General features: G+C 39.3%; 1 protein-coding gene across 1 annotated transcript in view; it reads right to left on the bottom strand.

Moving 5' to 3' along the window:
- CREG2 (cellular repressor of E1A stimulated genes 2) overlaps nt 1-20,824 on the bottom strand; it is a 32,482-nt gene that overhangs the window by 348 nt on the left and 11,310 nt on the right. Inside the window, 1 exon segment of the mRNA XM_045827265.1 lies at nt 2,198-2,265. Within this exon segment, the coding sequence (XP_045683221.1) occupies nt 2,198-2,265 (68 nt within the window).

The following is a 20,824-nucleotide window of genomic DNA, read 5'->3' on the forward strand; positions in this document are numbered from 1 at the left end:
AGGCAGGAAACATTCCATGGGGTGGCAAACAGCTTGACTCTGGAGCCAGACTCCTTGGTTTGAATCCCAGTTTGACTGGTGAGGAGCTGTGAGGCCTTGTGGTCAGTTTGCCCTCTCAAGTCCAGGTCTCCTCACCTGTCATGTGGGGTGACAGAGATGGTGTTGAAACCACAAGGCTCCATGGGGAGCAAACAGCTAGGCACACATAAGGCCCCTGAATAAAGGAAGTGGTCAGTTACTGTGTCAGGTGGCAGAAAGAAAGGCTTTATGCATCTTTGTATGAAATATTGAAAGAAATAGGAGGCCATGAAATAAATCTGATTGGTTGGCTTCATTGTTTAGTTGTAATTTTTTCTGGAGCTTTGATCTGTTTTTTTATTTGGGCCATATTTTTTTTTGTCTTGAAGTGACTGTTACAGAGCCTTAGGTATTTTCCAGGCCTGGGCAATCCACGCTGTGCTTTGGCACCTATGTGGGGGAGGGGTTGGAGAGGGGACAGTGCTGCCTGTTCAGATTTCAGAGGGTTTCAGTCACTTCCTCCACTACCCACAAGCAAATTGTCCTCTTCTGGTGCTGACTCCCAGGTGGATGGGCTTGTGTATGGTTTAGGACCATGAGGATCTCTCCAATGAACTCTCTTGTGAGGCTGGGAGTTTCTCCCACTGCCACAACCTCCACAGGTTTTTTCACTCAGAAGTTTTGAGACTTTATTTCCCCATGCTGGAACCCTCAGTTGCATGGTCTGTCTCACTCCCCAGTTGTTCCTCCTCATTTATCCACATACAAATGTGGGAACACTGGCTCTGCCAGCTGCTGCCTTGCCATGAGTAGTCTCTGCCTGGATTCCTATCTCCACTCACTCTACCAGTCTGGGTGAATGTTTTTTCTTTCACTCCGTGGTTGTCAGACTTCCATACATTTCCATTTTCTGTCAGTTCTGGTTGTTTTTTGTTTTTAAATTTGTTGTCCTTCTTTTGTTGTGTGAGGAAGCACAGTGTATCTATTAACCTACACTTTCATCTTGGCCAGAAGTCCTGGAGGTTTTAATAGCAATCACAAACTATCCTTAGTACAGCTAGTGAAGTCACGATGGGACACTGTAAATCAAGGACACAGTTCCCATATGCATAGGTTTAGTGCACTATCACACAAAGCAAAAGCAACCTATATTTTAAAAATATTCACACATTTATACCTTTCCTTGAGATAAGACTGCACTATCTATTGAGAGCAGTTCTTCATGGGTCTCTCATGTTTCTGAACATCTTATAACTAGGTACATTTGTTCTGGACCATCTTTTCACAAAGATATTTATAGAGCAAACCGCCTTGGAAGATAAAGTGTCCCCTGTGGAGCAGAGAGCAGGCTTGTACACTGTCCAGTTGGCTGAAGATTCCGTCTAGGGTAAAGGGAAGGCAAACTTGCTTTCCATTATACAAGCTTTTGGTTCTGTAGTCTCAGGACTCCTCTCCTGTAATGCAGCTCACTATGTGTACAGATGTCACTTGGCTCTCTTTGAATAAACCTATGGGAATTGTTACTTGGGGGACCTCCCTGCCATCAAATGCTGGTTGCTCTGGCTACTGCTATTGCAGTGAATAGTAAAATCCTTTGTCTTTGACCCAGGAGTCTTGTGTCTTCTGCTAGCATCCAAGGAGCGTGACAGGCTAACTTGTTGGTTAAGACTAACAAGACTAATTTTTTCGCAAATAGGATAAAACCTTAGATCCTTTACAGTTCTTGTTACCATATAAAAACATTACGTTTCTTTGCTTTTGGTTGGAACTGAATTATTTTGGAATTAGTGAGGTAAGCATTATTATATCATGCTATTGTGCTGATCAGAAGCTCTGATTTGTATATATCTATCATCTATCTATCATCTATCTATCTATCTATCATCATCTTTCTATCATCACCTATTTATTTGAAGTAATAAAATGGGGAGAATAAATTATTTAAAAATGTTATCTGTTCTTTAGATAAAAATGTTTCATATTACATGGATTATAGAGCAATTTAATGAAAAAGAATTTACTGGTGCAAAGTTTGAAATTCATTGGTGGCCTTGCTCTTTCTGGATTAGTCCCAGGCTGGGGATTTGAACAGCACTGTCACAAAGGTGACTCCTTCTCCATCTACCTGAACCTTCCCCATGTCTTTCTGTATCCTTTTTGACCAGCATTTTGCACACACCTCCCAGTCTGAAACACCATCTGCCATTCCCTGACCTCTGACTCTAGCTCAATGACGTAACTTGACTCCTGATGAAGCAAGAGAAACATCACTATGAAAGAAACAATAGGCAACTGGGTTCGAGTTTGAGCACCGGGGTGTCATTGGGGTCAAGGGGTGGTGATGGTAGTGGAGGATAGCAAATTCATCTCAGGAAGAGCTTCTCTTTTGTTTAGGAAAGTACTTTAATGAGCCTGATTATCAAGGCAAGGCCAAGTCCTCCTCCCCAGCGCCAAGGCTCTTCTCAACTGGGAGAGACTTCTTGCCTTTAAAAGGCAACTGGAAATCTGTGGAGTATTTTTAGTGTCACAGCAACTGGGTTGGGGCTCAATTTGAATTTAGTGGGCACAAGCCAAGAATTCTAAATGTCCTGTAATTCGTGGGACTATCTTGCACAATGAACTACCCATACCCCCACCTACATGTCCACCAAATGTAATAGAACCTCCTGAAACATGCTGCTGATCTTTGTCAATCTCTTAGATATATCCAGGAAGGTAGAAAATTAAGGATAATCTGTGCATATCAGTGTTTCCTACCTAACCTTGGCACTATAGAAACCTATGGCTGGATAACTATGGTAGGGGCTTGCTCTGTACATTGTGGAATATTTAGCAACTTTCCTAGGCTTTACCCCTGAGCTTGCAATAGTATGACCTGCCCTCAAATTTTAAGAACCAAAAGTGCCTCCAGACATTGTATAATATCCCCAGAGGGAGGGGTCCCAGATCCCACCCATTTGAAACCCACTGGTGCAGATATGGGTACATTTACAGATATAGTGGAAGGAGAGGAGAAAGTTCCCTCCATATAGTTTCACACTTTGTTGAAAAAAATGTGGATATCATATGCAATTGAGAGAATGGAAGGAGATGAATAAGTCTGGTGTGAAATAAGAGGGAGAAAGCATGAAACTGAGGCCCAGAAAGAGATCTTACTGGAAAAATAATGGACTTTATAGCAGTGTTGACAATGCATGGAAGGATTTTGTCATGAATTTCAAGTAGAAGTGTCAGCCCGGCCACATGGGTTGTCATTACAATGCTGAGCCTTCTGTGTGCAAGAACAGGAAGGGAGGAAACAGGGTTTAGTGGGATAGATGAAGTTAGGCAGGAGCTCCAGAGGGAGAGGGGCAGAAGAAGTGCAGATGGTCTTGGAATTGATTATAAAGATAGACCCTGGAGTTTAACCTGGGAAAAAAGAAAGGGGAACCAGGAGACACTGATGGGTGAGATGGTGATGGGGACAAAGGATTGGCTGCTTCGTGTGGTCCAAGCATGTTGCAGAATGGCTACTCAGGCAAGAGACTGTAGTGTAGGATGCTCAGAATGGAGATTTAGATGTGGTGCATTTGCCACTGAATCTGGGGTGTGGTCATGGGAGTGGGTGGTGAACACTTGGCTGGAGAAGCTAGGTTGTAGGATAGACCATCCACATGTTGCCAAAGGTGAGAAAAAGAGGGCAGCAGCAGAGAGGAAAATGTGAGACCTCTGTAGCTCCCACCCACCAGTTTTACTTCTGGTCTCCAGGATAACCCAAAACAAATAGTTTTCCTTCTTTGGGTTAGCATTTCAGGTATCTGCAAAAAAGCATTCATGTTCTCAAGTCTTCTTTCCTGCCCCATCCCCTGCAGTCTGGCTGCCTTTAGACTTCCTAGTTTGTCAATATCCATGTTAAACTGTGGTATACAGAATTGATCTTGATACTCTATTACAAAGTATACAGAATGGAGTACTGTCATGTCCACCATCCTCTACTCCATCCTTATAAATATATTTCAAAAGTGTCTATGTTTGAAATCAATACAATCATGACTATCTCAAAATGCCAAAGAGAGCCTCAGAATATTTTAGAATAAATTACCCAGTTTCTTTCTATACTTACGAATGCATTTAAACTGGTACATGTATCTGTGGTTGGTTGAATACTGCCCCCCTCCCTGCAAAGATGAGCATACCCTAATCCCCAGAATTAGGACATGTATAGAGTGTGTGACATTACCTTATGTTGCAAAAGGAACTTAAAAGATGTGATTAAATTAAAGATTTTGAGATGGGAAGATTATTGTAGATTATCCAGTGGGCCCAATGTAATTACAAGGGTCCTTATAGAGGGAGACCCAGAAGACGAGAGTAGTAGAGTAAAGGACAATGGAAAAAACAGGTTAGAATGATGCAAGGAAGAAGTCATGTATAAAGGAATACAAAAATCCAAGTGGCCTCAAGAAGCTGAAAAAAGCAAGAAAATGGATGTTCCTCTCAGAATCTCCAGAAGGAATCAGCCCTGCCAACATCTTGAATGTAGTCTTATAAGACTCATTTCAGACTTCTGACTTCCATAACTATATGAGAATAAATCTGTGCTGTTCTGAGCCACAAAGGCTGTGGCAATTTGTCACAGCAGCAACGGGAAACTAATATACCATCTCTCAAGGTCCAACTCAAATATCCCATATATTCAACCAATAAATATTTAGCCTCATTATGTTCAAGGCTCTGTGCTAATTACTGGGGCTGGGAGATAGCAATGAGGACATGGTCCTGATACTCATAAGGCTTATTGGTGGGCTTAGGATTCAAATCCTACACACTCATTAGAACTCTTTCCTCTTAAGTTCCCACACTTAGGTATGCTTTAAGAATTCCTGGGTTGTTCCTTGAAATGGCAGATTCCAAGTGCCCCACTTTCAGAGACTGCTGGATCCCAGGAATCTGCATTTTACAAACAATCCTGGTAGCCCTCCTGGTCTTAGGCTGCTCCCTGAGCATGGCTTAGTTACATTGTGGCCCACAAGAGGGTTCCAGAACCAAACTTCAGTCATGTGCCCAGGTCCAGAGCTAGCAGCCAAGTTGGAGTTGTGGGGACACATGGTCACTCTGGGGGCCCTTTTGTCTCATCCCCATTTTCTTGTGATCTTCTGGGATGAGGAAAGGGTGCCCTGGCAGCTCGTCACCTGTCCCAGGCTCTCACTGAAGCACTAGCCTCTGAGTAGGTGCTATCCTGAAGCCACTTCCAAGTTCCATTCAGGCTCCCTCTTCCCACCGACATGGCTGAGAGCCAGTGCTGGGACTGTGCTGCTCAGCTCTGGCTTCCCCTGTCTCAGTCTGATGGCATATGTCACAAATAGGACACAGATCCCTGTATATGCATGCGTAGGCCAAAGGAACCCTCAGATGTGCTCTGCTTTCTTCCTTATCCTCCACTATATGAATCCAGGAGCCATCTCTCTAGTGTAAAGTGCGACATATACATTATCTAATGACATCTTGCATGGCATATTCAGTTGTCCTTTCCAAAATCCTACTGTTTTATTATTTAAAGATGTACCACAAACCATGTACTAAAAAAGGAAATCTGCCTGGGACACAAATGCTTCATTCATTTGAGAGGTAAGGAGAGTTGTAGATAGAGGGAGTCGGGGCTGAGTCAGGGTTAGAGCTGTCTGCAGAGACCATGCACTGGACAGAGTGGATGGTTATAGAAACTAAACACTGGACAACTAAATAAATGGACTATGCATTTTTTTTGTCTTCCAGTTCTCAGCTCCTCTGTTTCCTACCCTGTAAAATGGAAGATGGGAGTGGGTGCCAGGGCTCTTCCAGGCTGTAAATACATACTGCCAAATACAGAGTCTCATTTTATTTCACAGGGAAAGCTTTGTTGCTTTGTGAATCAAATTGCCTGCAGCCTGGTTAGCCTCACCTGTGCCTGATCTGTGGAGAGCTCAGAAGAAAACGGCAGAAAGGAAGTGGTGAGAGTACCAGGATGAGCAAGGGGAAAGTATGCAAACACCCCTGTCTTGCCACCTATCAAGGTCAGACAGGTTCACTTGAGATTTGAGCAGACAGAAGAAAATTCATGGAGCTACTGGGATGTCTGACATGGCTTTATTCAAAGGTGGGGAGAGCCACACACACTGTAACCATGTGTTGCACTGTGTGTCGTGCTGGCAGGGAGTCCCAAATGCCACATACTAAATGCCACAAAGCCAGCAGGGTGCGAAGATATTGTATAACAAAGAGTGTTTCTGCACATGCAGGCCCACTCAAGGTTGTGGGAATACTGCTTCTCTTAGTTGCTGAGATATCCAGGTGAGGGAGACTGACTAACTTCATTTAATTGACAACACTCCTGTCCTGGCAGACCAGGGGGATCACATGGACTCCTAAGAGGAAGGGGCCTAGGATGCAGAGGTCTCAGGGGCTGAGTCCATGGCACTCCTCATGAGTGAGAAGAAAGTCAAACAGAAAAGGAAATGCACCCTGGGGGACAAATTGGTAATTACTAGGACTAGAAAATTGAACACAGCCTTAAAATCAGAAGAGAGAGGTAAAAAAAAAAAGGAACTTTTAGGAGGTTAGTGCCTTCATTTTGAAGGACAGGTCAGGTTGAGTGGGACAACGTGGAAATGATGGACAGGTGGATGGGCAGACAGGTGGGAAGTGAAGATGCTAAGGTGGTGGTCTTCACAGCTGCAGTGTGGAATTCTACTCATTTCTCTCTTATGGAGATGTGTCATCTTTAACAATTAGGGACCCTTAGCATACATGATAATGTTTTAGATCTTGCTGTTTCACTTCAAATTACTGGTAATGAATAAGCAGGGGGGAGTCTTTAAGTCTTTTTTATTGTTGTTCAACTACAGTTGTCCCCATTTTCTCCCCACCACTCTCCCCAGCCCCAGGCCCTCCCCAAATCCCATTCAATCCTATCCACCCCAGTCGTCTTTGTCCATGGATCTTTTATACATACTCCTTGAGAACCCTTCCTTTTCTTTCCCCCATTATCTCCCACACCACCCCTCTTGTTACTGTCAGTTTGTTATCTACTTAAATGTCTGGTTATATTTTGCTTGCTTGTTTATTTTGTTAATTAGGTTCCACTTATAAGTGAGATCATATGGTATTTTTCTTTCACTGCCTGACTTACTTCACTTAGCATAATGCTGTCAAGATCCACCCATGCTGTCAAGAAGGGTAGGAGCTCCTTCTTTCTTTGTACTGCATAATATTCCACTGTATAATTGTATCATAGTTTTTTGATCAACTCATTTACTGATGGGCACTTAGGTTGTTTCTAGCACTTGGATATTGTAAATTATGCTGCTATGAACACTGTGGTGCATAGGTTCTTTTGAACTGGTGTTCAGGATTTTTAGGGTATAATCACAGCAGTGGAAGTGCTGTATCAAAAAGGCAATTCCATATTTAGAATTTTGATGAAATTCCATACTGTTTTACACAGTGGCTGCACCACAATGCATTCCCACCAACAGTGCAGTAGGATTCCCTATCCTACACAACCATTCTCACACTTATTGTTTGTTGAACTATTAATGATTGTCACTGTGACCAGAGTGAAGTGGTATCTCATTGTGGTTTTATTTGTATGTGTCTGATGGCTAGTGATTCTGAGCATCCTTTCATAGATCTCTGGCCTTCTGTCTGTCCTTGGAGAAGTGTGTGTTTATGTCCTTTGCCCAGTTTTTAATTAGGTTGTTTGTCTTCCTGCAGTGGAGTCATGTGAGTTCTTTATATACTTTGTAGATCAAACACTTGTCCGATGTATGTTTGCAAATATATATTTTCAATAAGATTGGTTACCTTTTCATTTTACTGCTGTTTTCTTCAGCTATGCAGAAGCTTTTTATTTTGATGAAGTCCCATTTGTTTATTCTTTCCTTTTTGTGCCTTGCTCTAGGAACATATTGGTGAAAATATTGCTACCTGGAATATCTGAGATTTTCCTGCTTATGTTCCCCTCTAGGACTCTTATGGTTTCATGACCTGTATTTAAGTCTTTTATCCACCTTGACTTTAGTTTTGTGTATGATGAAGGCTGGTGATCAAGTTTCACTTTTTTTGCATGTAGCTGTCCAGATCTCCCGACACTATTTGTTGAAGAGGCTACTTTTACTCCAATTTATGCTTCTGCCCCTTTATCAAAGATTAATTGACCATAGAGACTTGGATATATTTCAGGGTTCTCTGTTCAGGGTATTGAACAGGGTATTCTGTTCAATTAATCTATGTGTCTGTTCTTATGCCAGTACCAAACTGTTCTGATTACTGTTGCCTTGCAATATAGTTTGATATGAGGTATTATGATCCCTCCAACTTTGTTCTTCTTTCTCAAAATTGCAATGGGGTTATTTATAGAGGTATTCAGGGTCATTTATGCTTCCATATAAATTTTTGAAATGTTTGCTCTATATCTGTGAAATATGTCATTAGCATTTCTATAGTGATTGTGTTGAATCTATAAATTGCTTTGGGTAGTATGGACATTTTGATGATGTTGATTCTTCCAATCCATAAACACGGTATATGCTTCAATTTGTATGTTCCTTCATTCCTTTCTTCAGTATTGTGTAGTTTTCTGAGTACAGGTCTTTTACTTCCTTGGTTAGGTTTCTTCCTATGTACTTTATTTTTCTTGTTGCTGTATCAAATGCGATTTTTTTTTCTGATTTCTGTTTCTGATATTTCATTGTTGGTGTACAAAAATACCTTTAATTTATCAATATTAACTTTGTATCCTGATGTTTTGCCAAATTCACTTATTATGTCGAATAGTTTTTGATGGAGTATATAGGATTTTCTATGTATACTATCATGTGATGGGCAACAATGATAGTTTTGCTTCCTCCTTTCCAATTTGAATACCTTTTACTTCTTGTCTTATCACTGTGGCTAGGACTTCCAATACTATGTTGAACAGAAGTGGTGAAAGTGAACATGCTTGTCTTACTGCTGATTTTAGTGGGAAAGCTTTTAGTTTTTGCCCATTGAGCATGATGTTGGCTGTAGGTTTCTGTATATGGCCTTTATTATATTGGAGTATGTTTCCTCTACTCTCACATTGCTGAGTGTTTTTATCATAAATAGATGATGTACCTTATCAAATGCTTTTTCTACATCTATTGATAGGATCATGTGATTGTTGTCTTTCCTTTTGTTTATGTGATGTATTACATTTGTTGATTTGTGAATATTGTACCATCCTTGCATCCCTGGGATGAATCCCACTTGATCATGATGCAGTTTGCCAATATTTTGTTGAGGATTTTAGCATCTATGTTCATCAACAATGTTGCTGTGTAGTATTCTTCCTACATTGTGTCTTTATTTGGTTTTGAGATTAGGATGATGCTAGCTTCATGAAAATACTTTGGGAGTCTTCCTTCCTCCTGGATTTTTTTTGGAATAGTTGGAGAAGAGTAAGGGTTAATTCTTCCTTAAGTGTTTTGTTAAATTCTTCTGTGAAACTGTCTAATCCAGGGCTTTTGTGTGCTGGAATTTTTTTGATCACTGCCCTAATTTCACTAGCTGTTATTGGTCTGTTCAGGTTTTCTGCTTCTTCATTCAGTTTTGGAAGATTATATTTTTCTAGAAATTTCTCCATTTCACCATGGTTTTCAAATATCTGTGCAGATGGTTGTTCGTAGTAATTTGTTACAATCCTTTGTGTTTCTGTTGTATCACTTACAATTTCTCCTATTTCATTTCTGATTTTGTTTATTTGGGTTCTCTCTCTCTTTTTGTTTTTTTTTGTTTTGTTTTTTTTTTGTTTGTTTTTGATGAGTCTGCTTAAAGGCTTTTCAATTTTGTTTATCTTATCAAAGATAAGATATTGTATTTATGTATTTATGTATTTATGTATTATGCTCCTGTATTTATTGATCCTTGGAATTATTCTTTTAGTCTCTATGTCTTTTAATTCTGCTTTGATCTAAAAAGGCTATTGCCTTCCTTCTACTTACTCTGGACTTTATCTGCTGTTGTTCCTGAAGTTCTTGTAGATATAGAGTTAGGTTGTTTATTTGAAATGTTATTTGAAAAAGATTTGAAATCTTTTTTAGGTAGGCCTGTTGTTGCTATGAACTTCCCTCTCTGGACTGCCTTTGCTATGTCCCATAAATTTTGGGCTGTTGTGAGTTCACTTTTGTTTGTTTACAGAAACTTTTATTTTTTCCTTGATGTCATTCTTAACCCATTCATCATTTAATAGCATACTATTCAATCTTCCTTATATGAGTGTTTTTGAGTTTTTTACTTGGGGTTGGTTTCTAGTTTCAGGCCCTTGTAGTCTGAGAAGATGCTTGATATGATTTCAGTGTTCTTAAATTTATTGAGGCTGGTTTTATGTCCTATGGTGTGGTCTATCCTTGAAAATGTTCCATGTGCATTTCAAAAGAATGTATATATTTCTTCTTTGGGATGAAAAGTTCTTTCTCTATATATAATCAGTTAAGTCCATTTGATCTAGGGTGTTTTTCAGTCCCAGAATATTCTTGCTGATATTTTATTTGATTACAAGATGTATTTATTCTTGTAATTCCCTACTATAAGTGTGTTGCTGTCTATGTCTTTCTTGAAGTCCTTCAAGATTTTCTTTATATGTTGGAATATTCTTACGTCGGGTGCACATGTTTACAATGTTTAGGTCTTTTTAATGGATTCTTCCCTTGACTATTATGAAGTGTCCTTCTGTGTCTCTTTTTATCACCTTCATGTTGAAGTCTATTTTGTCTGATAGCAGTATTTCTACTCCAGCTTTTTTCCCTGTCCATTTTCCTGGAGTATTTTTTTTCCAATCCTTCACTTTCAGTCTGCATAGGTCTTTTGTTCTGAGGTTGGTCTCTTGTGTGCAGTATATGTATAGGTCATGTTTTCTTATTCATTTAGCTACCCTATGTTTTTTGTCAATCAATATTTATTGAATGTCCATACAAGTGGGTCTTTGGTCTGAGCATAAATTCATTTAGTCACAGAAGCATCTTGTACATGCTACTGTGTGCTGAAGGGAGAGGAAAATGAGGGAAGAGGGGTTGCTCTTTTAAACTGAAATCTTATTCTCAGTTGGTTTCCTAACCTGAGCTAGAAAGTAGGTTCCCATTCCTAATTCATGTAAGTAATTAAATGAAATTTAATTACTTTAAATGAAAGTACCAAGCTTGGTGCTTTAAATGAAAGCACCAAGGAGTAAACTGAACAATGGAATTAAACAGACTTTAAATAAAGTAATAAAAAGTAGGCAAGATATGCCTGCAGGTTCCTGTTTGAATGGTATAATGCCAGATGAAATGGGGAAGCCACTTCTATATGTTTCTCAGACTGTAATATTGATGTCACTTTACAAATAACATGAGCATTCCTGGCAGCCAAATCCCAGCTCTCATTAAGCCCTTACTGGAAATGGACTCAATGTCCGCATTATCTTAAAGCGGTGTCAGAATCCCCCAGGATCTCCTCCAACTATGAACCCTGGTCCCCTAGGAGATCCTGATCCTTGGGCTGGGGGAGAATCAAGATTGTCCAGGTATTATAATATGTCCTTCTCATTCTGTTTCCATGCAGTTGGGAGTCTCACTACCACTCTAAATTTGTGAGAGTCCCATTTAATAGCATTCCTATAGCACTGTAGCAGTCTAGATGTGCTGTTTTACCTATGCTATATTATTATTCTTGGAGTATGCTATCTCCAATAAACCATGGAGCCATAAGGGCCTCAGGTAGCTTCCCTTTTCCTCTCCAGTACACCAATGGCAAAAGAGATGTACTGAATGGGTGAGATAGTTCATTGTACTCCAGAAATTTCTTATGGTTGCTTTGTCTCAGGGAAACCACCAAACTAGTCCTTTAATGAACTAAAAGGAACCTTCCTCTTCTTATCCAGTCAGATTCATTTTCCAAATTATCTCCTCCAGGAAGAAGGGAAGAACAATAGCAGCCAATTCAAAGCACCCTGGGGTTGAAAGTCTGGAAAAATGTCTTCAATTAAATCTAGTTACTCTATAATGACATTTTTAGGGGGAGTTCAGGAGCTAGAAGATCAAGGTAATGAAATGTTCTGGGAAAAATCTATAACCAGATGGGATGTACTATCCCAGGTTGCATTTTACAGATTCATTTAAAAACTCTTTAAGGTCCCTATAAACATATAAAATATGCAGAAGTATTTCTTCCTTTCATTATTTTGAAGATATTGGCTTTTCCCAGCATCAGTTAAGGAAACAACATCTGTTGTGTATTTTCTTCATGATTAAATGCCTGAGATTTTTGGATACTCAATGTTTTTCACCCATATCAGTTTAGATATGACTTTCATTTTAATACACAGGCAGGTTAATGAGCCTAAATATTATTTCAGGGAGACATGATATGGGTCAACATACATATGTGTCAGCATTTCTTATATACACAATGGAATATTAGCTATGTGAAACAAAGAAATTCTGCAATTTGTGACAACATGCATAGACTGTGAGGGCATTATGCTAGGTGAAATTAGTCAGAAAAAGACAAGTATGGTATGATCCCATTTATATGTGAAATTCAAAAAATCCTGGAGTTGCACAGAGAGTAGAATGGCAGTTACCAGGGGCTGGGAGTTGGGTAAATGAGATGATGCTGGTGAAAGGGTACATACTTGGCAATTGGAAGCTGAGTAAGTTCTAGAGATGTAATGCATAGCATAGTGATCATAGCCAATGTCACTGTATTATAAACTTCAAAGTTGCTAAAAGACTTGATTTGAAATGTTCTCACCACACACACATAAAAATTATAATTATGTAATATAATAGAGGTATTGGCTAATGCTACAGTGATGATCATATTGCAATTACAAATGTATGAAATCAATACCTTAAACATACATAAAGTTAAATGTCAATAATTATATCCACAATAAAAGAAAAAGCATTTCTTAGCTATATGCCAAGGATATATATCCACTTTGATTATAACATGCTTTCTGGTTAAAGCTCTCAACTTAATAAAACTAGGGTATAAATCAAATATTAAGTTAATTAACAAAGGATCAGGCACTATCATCTATTTTGAGAGAGAAACAGGCACTCTGTGGTGCAGGCCCTCCAAGGCCATATTAAGAATTTTGTTAGATCCAAGATGGCAGCGGATTGGATGGGAGTTACATGAACTTCCTCCCAGGACCAAATTGGAATTACAACCAAATTATAGAAAAATCATCCTGAATAACCAACTGAAGACTAGCTGGAGAGAAGCCTTATAACCAAAGACTTGCAGAAGAAGTCACATTGAGACTGGTAGTAAGTGCAGAAAGGGCTAGCTGGGCACCATGGGCAACAGCTGACATTTTGGAGGGATATCTCAACTGTGGAGGGTGGGGTTCTGATTGAGAAGAAGCGAGCCTAGACCCCAAGCCAGGCTACCAGCCTGGAGCACCAGAAAAGGGAAAGGTGCTTACATAACATCCAGCTGTGAAAAGAAGTGGCACTTATGTCTGTTAGGGAGAGATTGCTAGGGATGCAATCACCCTCTTCATAAGACAACACACAAAATTTTATTTGTAGCCACTTACCCTGGGATCTAGCAGTGGTAGGGCAGAGTGGACTAGAACTGTGTGAGGAGAGTCTGAGGTTCGTGGCTCTAGGGAAAGAGCTGTAGGGTCAGCTGCTAGGATCCCTGTGTCCAATCATCCCTCTATACTGCAGAAACCATCTTTTTCAGACAGAGCACTCCCTCCATGCAGCATCAGCCTGGACGGAAGCAATAATCCCACCTTCAGGAATCTCCTCTTGCCCCACCCTGTGGAGCTTAAGATCTGCTGAAAAGTACAGCTGGAGGGTCTTTCAGTGACTTAGCCTAACAGGTAACCTGCAGGCAGAAGAAGATATGTTTGTGTTTTGAGACTTTTGCTGACTGACCCTGGGACAAGTTCTGGTAAAAGCCAGATTTGGTGTGCAGCTTGGTCCTTTCCACATGCACCCAGCCTCAGCAGAGGGAACCACAAGCTGTGGCTTTTTAATCCAGCTTGTTGTCCAAGGCCAGTCCCAGGCAGTGTCTGACAAAGATCTACACCAAAGTCTTTGCAGATCTCCCTAATACCTAGAAACAAACACAAAGAGGCTGCCAAAATGGGGAGATAAAGAAACAGGCCCCAAATAAAAGAACAAGTGAATTCTCCAGAAGAACTTAATGGAATGTAGGTAAGAAATTTATCAGATATAGAGTTCAAAGTAATGATTATAAGGATGTTCAACAGCATGAAAAAAGACATAGAAACCATAAAAAAGGGTAAATGAGAAGTCAAGAATGTAATATCTGAAATAATTAATACACTGGAAGGTACAAACAGTAGTTTAGATGAAGCAGAAGATCAAATCAGCAATTTGGAAGGCAAGGTAGGAAAAAAACACCCAAGCAGAGCATTGACAAGAAAAACAAATTTAAAAAAATGAGGATAATTTAGCAGACCTTTGGGACTACTAAAAGGAGAAAAGAGAGAGCAAGGGATTGAGAAACTATTAGAACAAATAATAATGGAAAACTTCCCCAGTCTGGTGAAAGAAAAAGAAACACCAGTCCAGAAAGTGAGGAGAGTCCCAAACAAGATGAACCCAAAAAGGCCCATACCAGCATTCATCATAACTAAAAGGCAAAACTAAAGACAAGGAAAGAATCCTAAAAGTCACATGAGAAAGGCAGTTATTTACCTACAAGTGAACTTCCATAAGACTGTCATATGATGTGTTTTGACAGAAACATTTCAGGCCACAGGGAGTGGCATGAAATATTCAAAGTGATGAAGTGCAAGGACCTACATCCATGGCTACTTTATTCAGCAAGGTTATCATTTAAAATTGAAGGAGAAATAAAATGCTTCCCAGACAAGAAAAAGCTAAAGGAGTTTGTTACCACCAAACCAGTATTACAACAAATGTTAAAGGGCTATCTTGAAGAAGAAGAGGAAGAAGAAAGAACAAGGAGGAGGAGGAAGAGACAATGGAGAAGGAAGAGGAGAAGGAGAGAGGAGAAGACTATGGAGAAGGAAGAGAAGGAGAAAGAAGGAGGAGAAGGAGGAGGAGGAGAAGGGAACATAATTCAAAGAATAAAATGGCAATAAATACATATGTATTGATATTCACTGTAATGCAAATGGCTTAAATGCTCCAATCAAAAGACATAGGGTAGCTGAATGGATAAAACACAAGACCTATATATATATATATATGTGTGTGTGTGTGTGTGTGTGTGTGTATATGTATATATATGTATATGTGTGTGTGTGTGTATACATATATATATACACACACATATATATATATATATATATGTCATCTTCAAGAGACCCACCTCAGAATGAAAGATACACACAGGCTAAAAATAAAAGGATGGAAAAAGATGTTCCATGTTAGTGGGAAGAAAAAAGAACTGGGGTAGCAATACTTATACCTGACAAAACAGACTTTAAAATAAATGCTATAGTAAGAGACAAAGAAGAACACTATATAATGATAAAGGGAACATTCCAACAAGAGGCTATAACCCTGTAAACATTTATACACCCAACATAGGTACACCCAAATATGTAAATATTACAGGACATGAAGAGAGAAACTGAGAGAAATACAGTCATAGTAGGGAATTTTTAACACCCCCCATTGACATGATGGCTAGATCTCCTAGGCAGAAAATCAATAAGGAGATGACAGACTTATATAAAACAATAGATCAAATGGATTTAATTATAATCTTCGGAGCATTGCATCCCAAAGCAACAGAATATACATTCTTTCCAAGTGCACATGGAACATTGCCTAGAATAGATCACATGTTAGGACACAAAACATGTATCAATAAATTTAAGAAAGCTGAAATCATACCAAGCAACTTCTCTGACCTTAATGCTATGAAACTAGCAATCAATCACAACAAGAAAACTGAAAAATACATAAAGACATGGAAGCTAGACAACATGTTACTAAATAATGAATGGGTCAACAATGAGATAAAGGAAGAAATACAAAGATACCTTCAAAAATGAATATAAGAACAAACAACCCAAAATTATGGTTAGTACATAGCAAAAGCAGTACTAACAGGGAAATTCATAGCATTACATGCCTGTCTCAAGGAACAAGAAAAAGCTCAAATATATAATTTATAATTATACTTAAAAGATCTTAGGAAAGTACTAGCAGAGCATAAAGTGAGTAGAAGGGAGGAAGTAATAAAAATCAGAGCAAAAATAAACAAAATAGAGTCTAAAAAACAATACAAAGATCAATGAATCCAAGAGCTATTCTTGAAATGGATAAATAAGATTGACAAACCTTTAACCAGACTCATCAAGGAAAATAGAAAGAGTACCCAAATAAATACAATCAGAAATGAAAGAGGAGAAATAACAATTGACCCCAAAGAAATAAAAAAAAAAACTGTGATAAAATATTATAAACAACTATATGCCAAAAAACTGGACAATCTGGATGTAATGGACAAATTCCTAGAAACATAAAATCTTCCAAAACTATGCCAGGAAGAATCATAAAATCTGAATAGATTGTTTACAGCTAGTGAAATTGAAGCAGTAATAAAAGAAAAACTCCCAAGAAACAAAAGCTCTGGACTGAATGGCTTCACAGGTGAATTTTACCAAACATTCAAAGAAGAACTAATACCTCACCTCAAACTATTCCAAAAAATTCAAGAGAAGGTAAGACACCCCCAAGCTTATTTTATGAGGCTAGCATTATCCTAATTCCAAAACCAGATAAAGACACCACAAAGAAAGAAAATTATAGGACAATATCCTTGACGAACACTGATGCTAAAATCCTCAACAAAAAATTAGCAAACCAAATAGAGCAATACATCAGAAAAGTCATGCACCATGATCAAGTAGGATTTATTCCAGCAATGTAAGGCTGGTAAAATACCCACAAATCAACAAATGTGATACACTACATAAACAAAATGAAGGATAAAAACCTTATGATTATATCAACAGATGCTAAAAAAGCATTTGATAAAATTCAGCACACATGAGTGATAAAAACTCACAGCAAAGTGGGAATAGAGGGATCATACTTCAATATAATAAAGGTCATATCACAAACCTTTAGCCAACATCATAGTCAATGGGCAAAAACTACAAGTGTTCCCCTTAAGATCTAGAATAAGACAGGGATGTCTGCTTTTGGTACTCTAGAAGTCCTAGCCATAGAAATCAGGTAAAAAAGAAGAAATAAAAGATATCTGAATTGAAAAGGAAGAGGTAAAACTTATTCCTGCAGATGACATGATACTATATACAGAGAACCCTAAAGATTGCACCAAAAAACTACTAGAACTGATAAATAAATTCAATAAAGTAACAGGATACCAAACTAATATCCAGAAATCAGTTGCATCTTATATGCCAATAACAAACTATAAGAAATGGAAATTAGGAGTCAAGATGGCAGCTTTACTCTAGGCAGCGTGTTTTCCAGCTTCTGTGAAGAGGAGGGAAACTCGAGGTTTGGTGGGGGAAACAGAGCAAGTGGACTAGGTTACTGAATCAGTTTTGAAAGCAGGACGTCAAAAATTATTGTGATCATTGAAAAACCAGATGGTAAGGAGACTTCTTCAGGACAAAAGCAACCCAGGGATCAGCCTGGGGACTAGGGGTGTGCAGTCCCCAAGCCCGGTGCTGCCAGGTCTGCCTCAGGGCTCCTGGGAGAGGGGAGTCACTGATCCCTCCCCCTGAATATGGGAGTTGAGCAACTCCAGGGGAGAACTTGTTGCTTGAAGGCACAGATAGGCCAGTTGGACTGGGAAAAAATTGCCCAGGGACTATGAACACCCACCCAGAGACCTGGGAGAAGTGACGGCCTCCAGCCAGTACAACCAGGGGCGGCCTAGAAGAGCACCCGCACCCATAGCCCAGTGGGATTGCAGATCGGTGGAAAACCCAGAGCCGGGAAGGACTCGGGAGTTCTCAGGTCTCGGGAGCCCGCAGTTCTGATCTGTGGAAGCGCTCGCCGCATAGGGAATCCTGACTTGCTCGCTGTGAACCTGGAAAGGTCACAGCACTTAGGGCGTTCCTAGAGCCCGAATCTCAAAAGTTTGGTGGAGGGGTGCACCCTTTTACGATTCCCAGGGAGGGCTCAGTGAATCCCAAAACATCGCGGGTGCCTCCTGAGATCATAGAGCTGGAACCCTGAAGGGACCCCAGAGTGTGGAATAACGTGGCAGTGAGCTCCGGAGAGCGAGTGTGCTCGGGAGCGTGCAGGGTTCCTGAGAGACTTGCTGAGATCTGGCTGGGAAGAGAGAGGAGCATTTCAAAGGTCCCTCAGCCAGCTGAAGCCAGCAAGATCAGAAAAACTGGTCTGGCCAGTTAGAAACCAACAAGAAGTTTTTTTTATTTTGCTTTGTTTTGTTTGGTTTGATTTGGTTTTTGTGGCTGTTGTTGGTGGATTGATTTTATCTTGTGTTTTAAGTGACATTTTATTTTTCAATTCTTATTATTTTCATATCTCGATATCCCTTATGTTTCTTTTCCATTCATCCTAATATTATTCTTTCCACTCCAAATTTATCTCTCCTGCACTACATCTTCTGGTTTTCTTTCTTTTTTTTAATCTTGCAAATTACTGTAAATTTGTATTATCTTTTTCTCACTTTTCCGACATTTTTTATTTTAATAATATTTTGGTATTCTTTTTCTTTCTGTATAATCTTCTTTGCTTGGCTGGTTATACTGTCATTTGATAGGTTTCCCCTGGTATCTCAGTCACAGTGTGTTGATAATTTACTATCCTTCATGTGTGTTCCATTAATACACCTCTCCAGGTTCTATACCCTTTATTCTTGTTATCTAGATCTCATCGATTCTGCCACAAGACTGTCACTTTACTATTACTGTTAATAAGACATAGTCCATACAATTTAAATACTACTCAATACCCCTACCTGATCTCAGCCCACTTTGCAATTTCCTCAACTACACTATTGTGGGGGTTGTCTCTATTCTTTTACACACTACTCCCATATACTAATCTTTAATCCAATCTTACCTTAGAATCTGACCTCCCACAGCCTCACAGCTTTCTAGATCCAACTAACAATCCTCTCGTCCCCAATAAGAGTCTTACCATCTTTCCATCCTTACTAAAACGTGGATAGTGGGGTGGAGGATTATGGTTAACACTATAAGGAGCCAAAGCATAACCCATCTCTTCTCTACTGGCTGCTAATGTAAATATCATACTACACTGTCTTGCTGTCTTAAACCATTTTGCCTTACTCCTCCAACTGATCACAAAAAAAGACTAGGGGGAAGCTGTGAACATCAGGATACATGAAGGAGATTGAATCACTGAATCTCACAAGTATTCTACCACAGAAGTTCACACCATAATTACAGGGAACCAGAACAGATCAATTTAAGAAACAGAGGCTAACAAGAAGAAACCCACCAACAATGAGAAAACAAAGATACAACCCCCAATTGAAGGGAAATGAGGAAGCCTCAGGAAAAATGCTAAATGAAATAGAGGCAACTCAACTATCATTTAGTGAGTTCAAAACAATGATTATCAGGAAGTTCAATGAACTCACAATGAGCTATCAGAAATTAGAGGGAAACTACAACAATCTAACTGCAAACTATATAAACATGAAAAAGGAAATAGAAGCTCTCAACAAAGGCCAAGAGGAAATGAAGAATACAATTTCTGAACTGAAGAACACAGTAGAAGGAAAGAAAAGCAGGATGGATGAAGCAGAAGATCGGATTAGTGAGCTAGAGGACAAAGTAGAAAACAACATCCAGAAAGAGCAAGAAAAGGAAAAGAGGCTCAGAAAGAATGAAGAGGGATTAAGAGAAATGCAAGACAATATGAAACGTAATATCCGTATAATAGGGATACCAGAAGGAGAAGAAGAAGAGCAAGGGATCGAAAACCTAGTTGAACAAGTAATGAAGGAGAACTTCCCTAATTTGATGAGAGAAAAAGTCACACAAATCCAGGAAACACAGAGAGTCCCAATCAAGAGGAACCCAAAGAGGCCCACCTCAAAATACATCATTAAATACATTCATTAAAATCGCAAAATTTCAAGACAAAGAGAGAATCTTAAAGGCAGCAAGGGAGAAAAAGGAACTAACATACAAGGGAGCCCCAATAAGGCTAACAGCTGACTTTTCAATGGAAACACTTCAGGCCAGAAGAGAATGGCAAGAAATATTCCAGGTAATGAGAACCAGAGGTCTGCAACCAAGGCTACTTTATCCAGCAAGGTTCTCAATCAAGATAGAAGGCCAAATAAGAAGCTTCCCAGACAAAAGAAGTCTAAAAGAATATACCTCCACCAAACCAGCTCTGCAAGAAATTCGAAAGGGACTGCTTTAAGGAAAGGAAGGAAAAGATAGAGAGAGAGAGGGGACCACATGTACATAAAAGACAATGAATAAGTACCTATCAATAATAACCTTAAATGTAAATGGATTAAATGCTCCATTCAAAAGACATAGAATAGCTGAATGGATAAGAAAAAATGACCCACATATATGCTGTCTATACGAGATCCATCTCAGGATTAAAGACCTACACAAGCTGAAAGTGAAGGGCTGGAAACAAATCTTCCAAGCAAATGGGCAGGAAAAAAAAAGCCGGGGTAGCAATACTCATATCAGACAAAATAGACATCCAAAAAGGGTCCATAAAGAGGGACGCAGAAGGTCACTTCATAATATTCAAGGGAAGAATCCACCAAGAAGACATAAATATTGTAAATATATATGCACCCAACATAGGAGCACCCAAATACATAA

The sequence above is a fragment of the Phyllostomus hastatus genome, unplaced genomic scaffold (assembly GCF_019186645.2).
Source record: "Phyllostomus hastatus isolate PE091 unplaced genomic scaffold, TTU_PhHast_1.1 phas_scaffold_78, whole genome shotgun sequence".
NCBI lineage: Eukaryota > Metazoa > Chordata > Mammalia > Chiroptera > Phyllostomidae > Phyllostomus > Phyllostomus hastatus.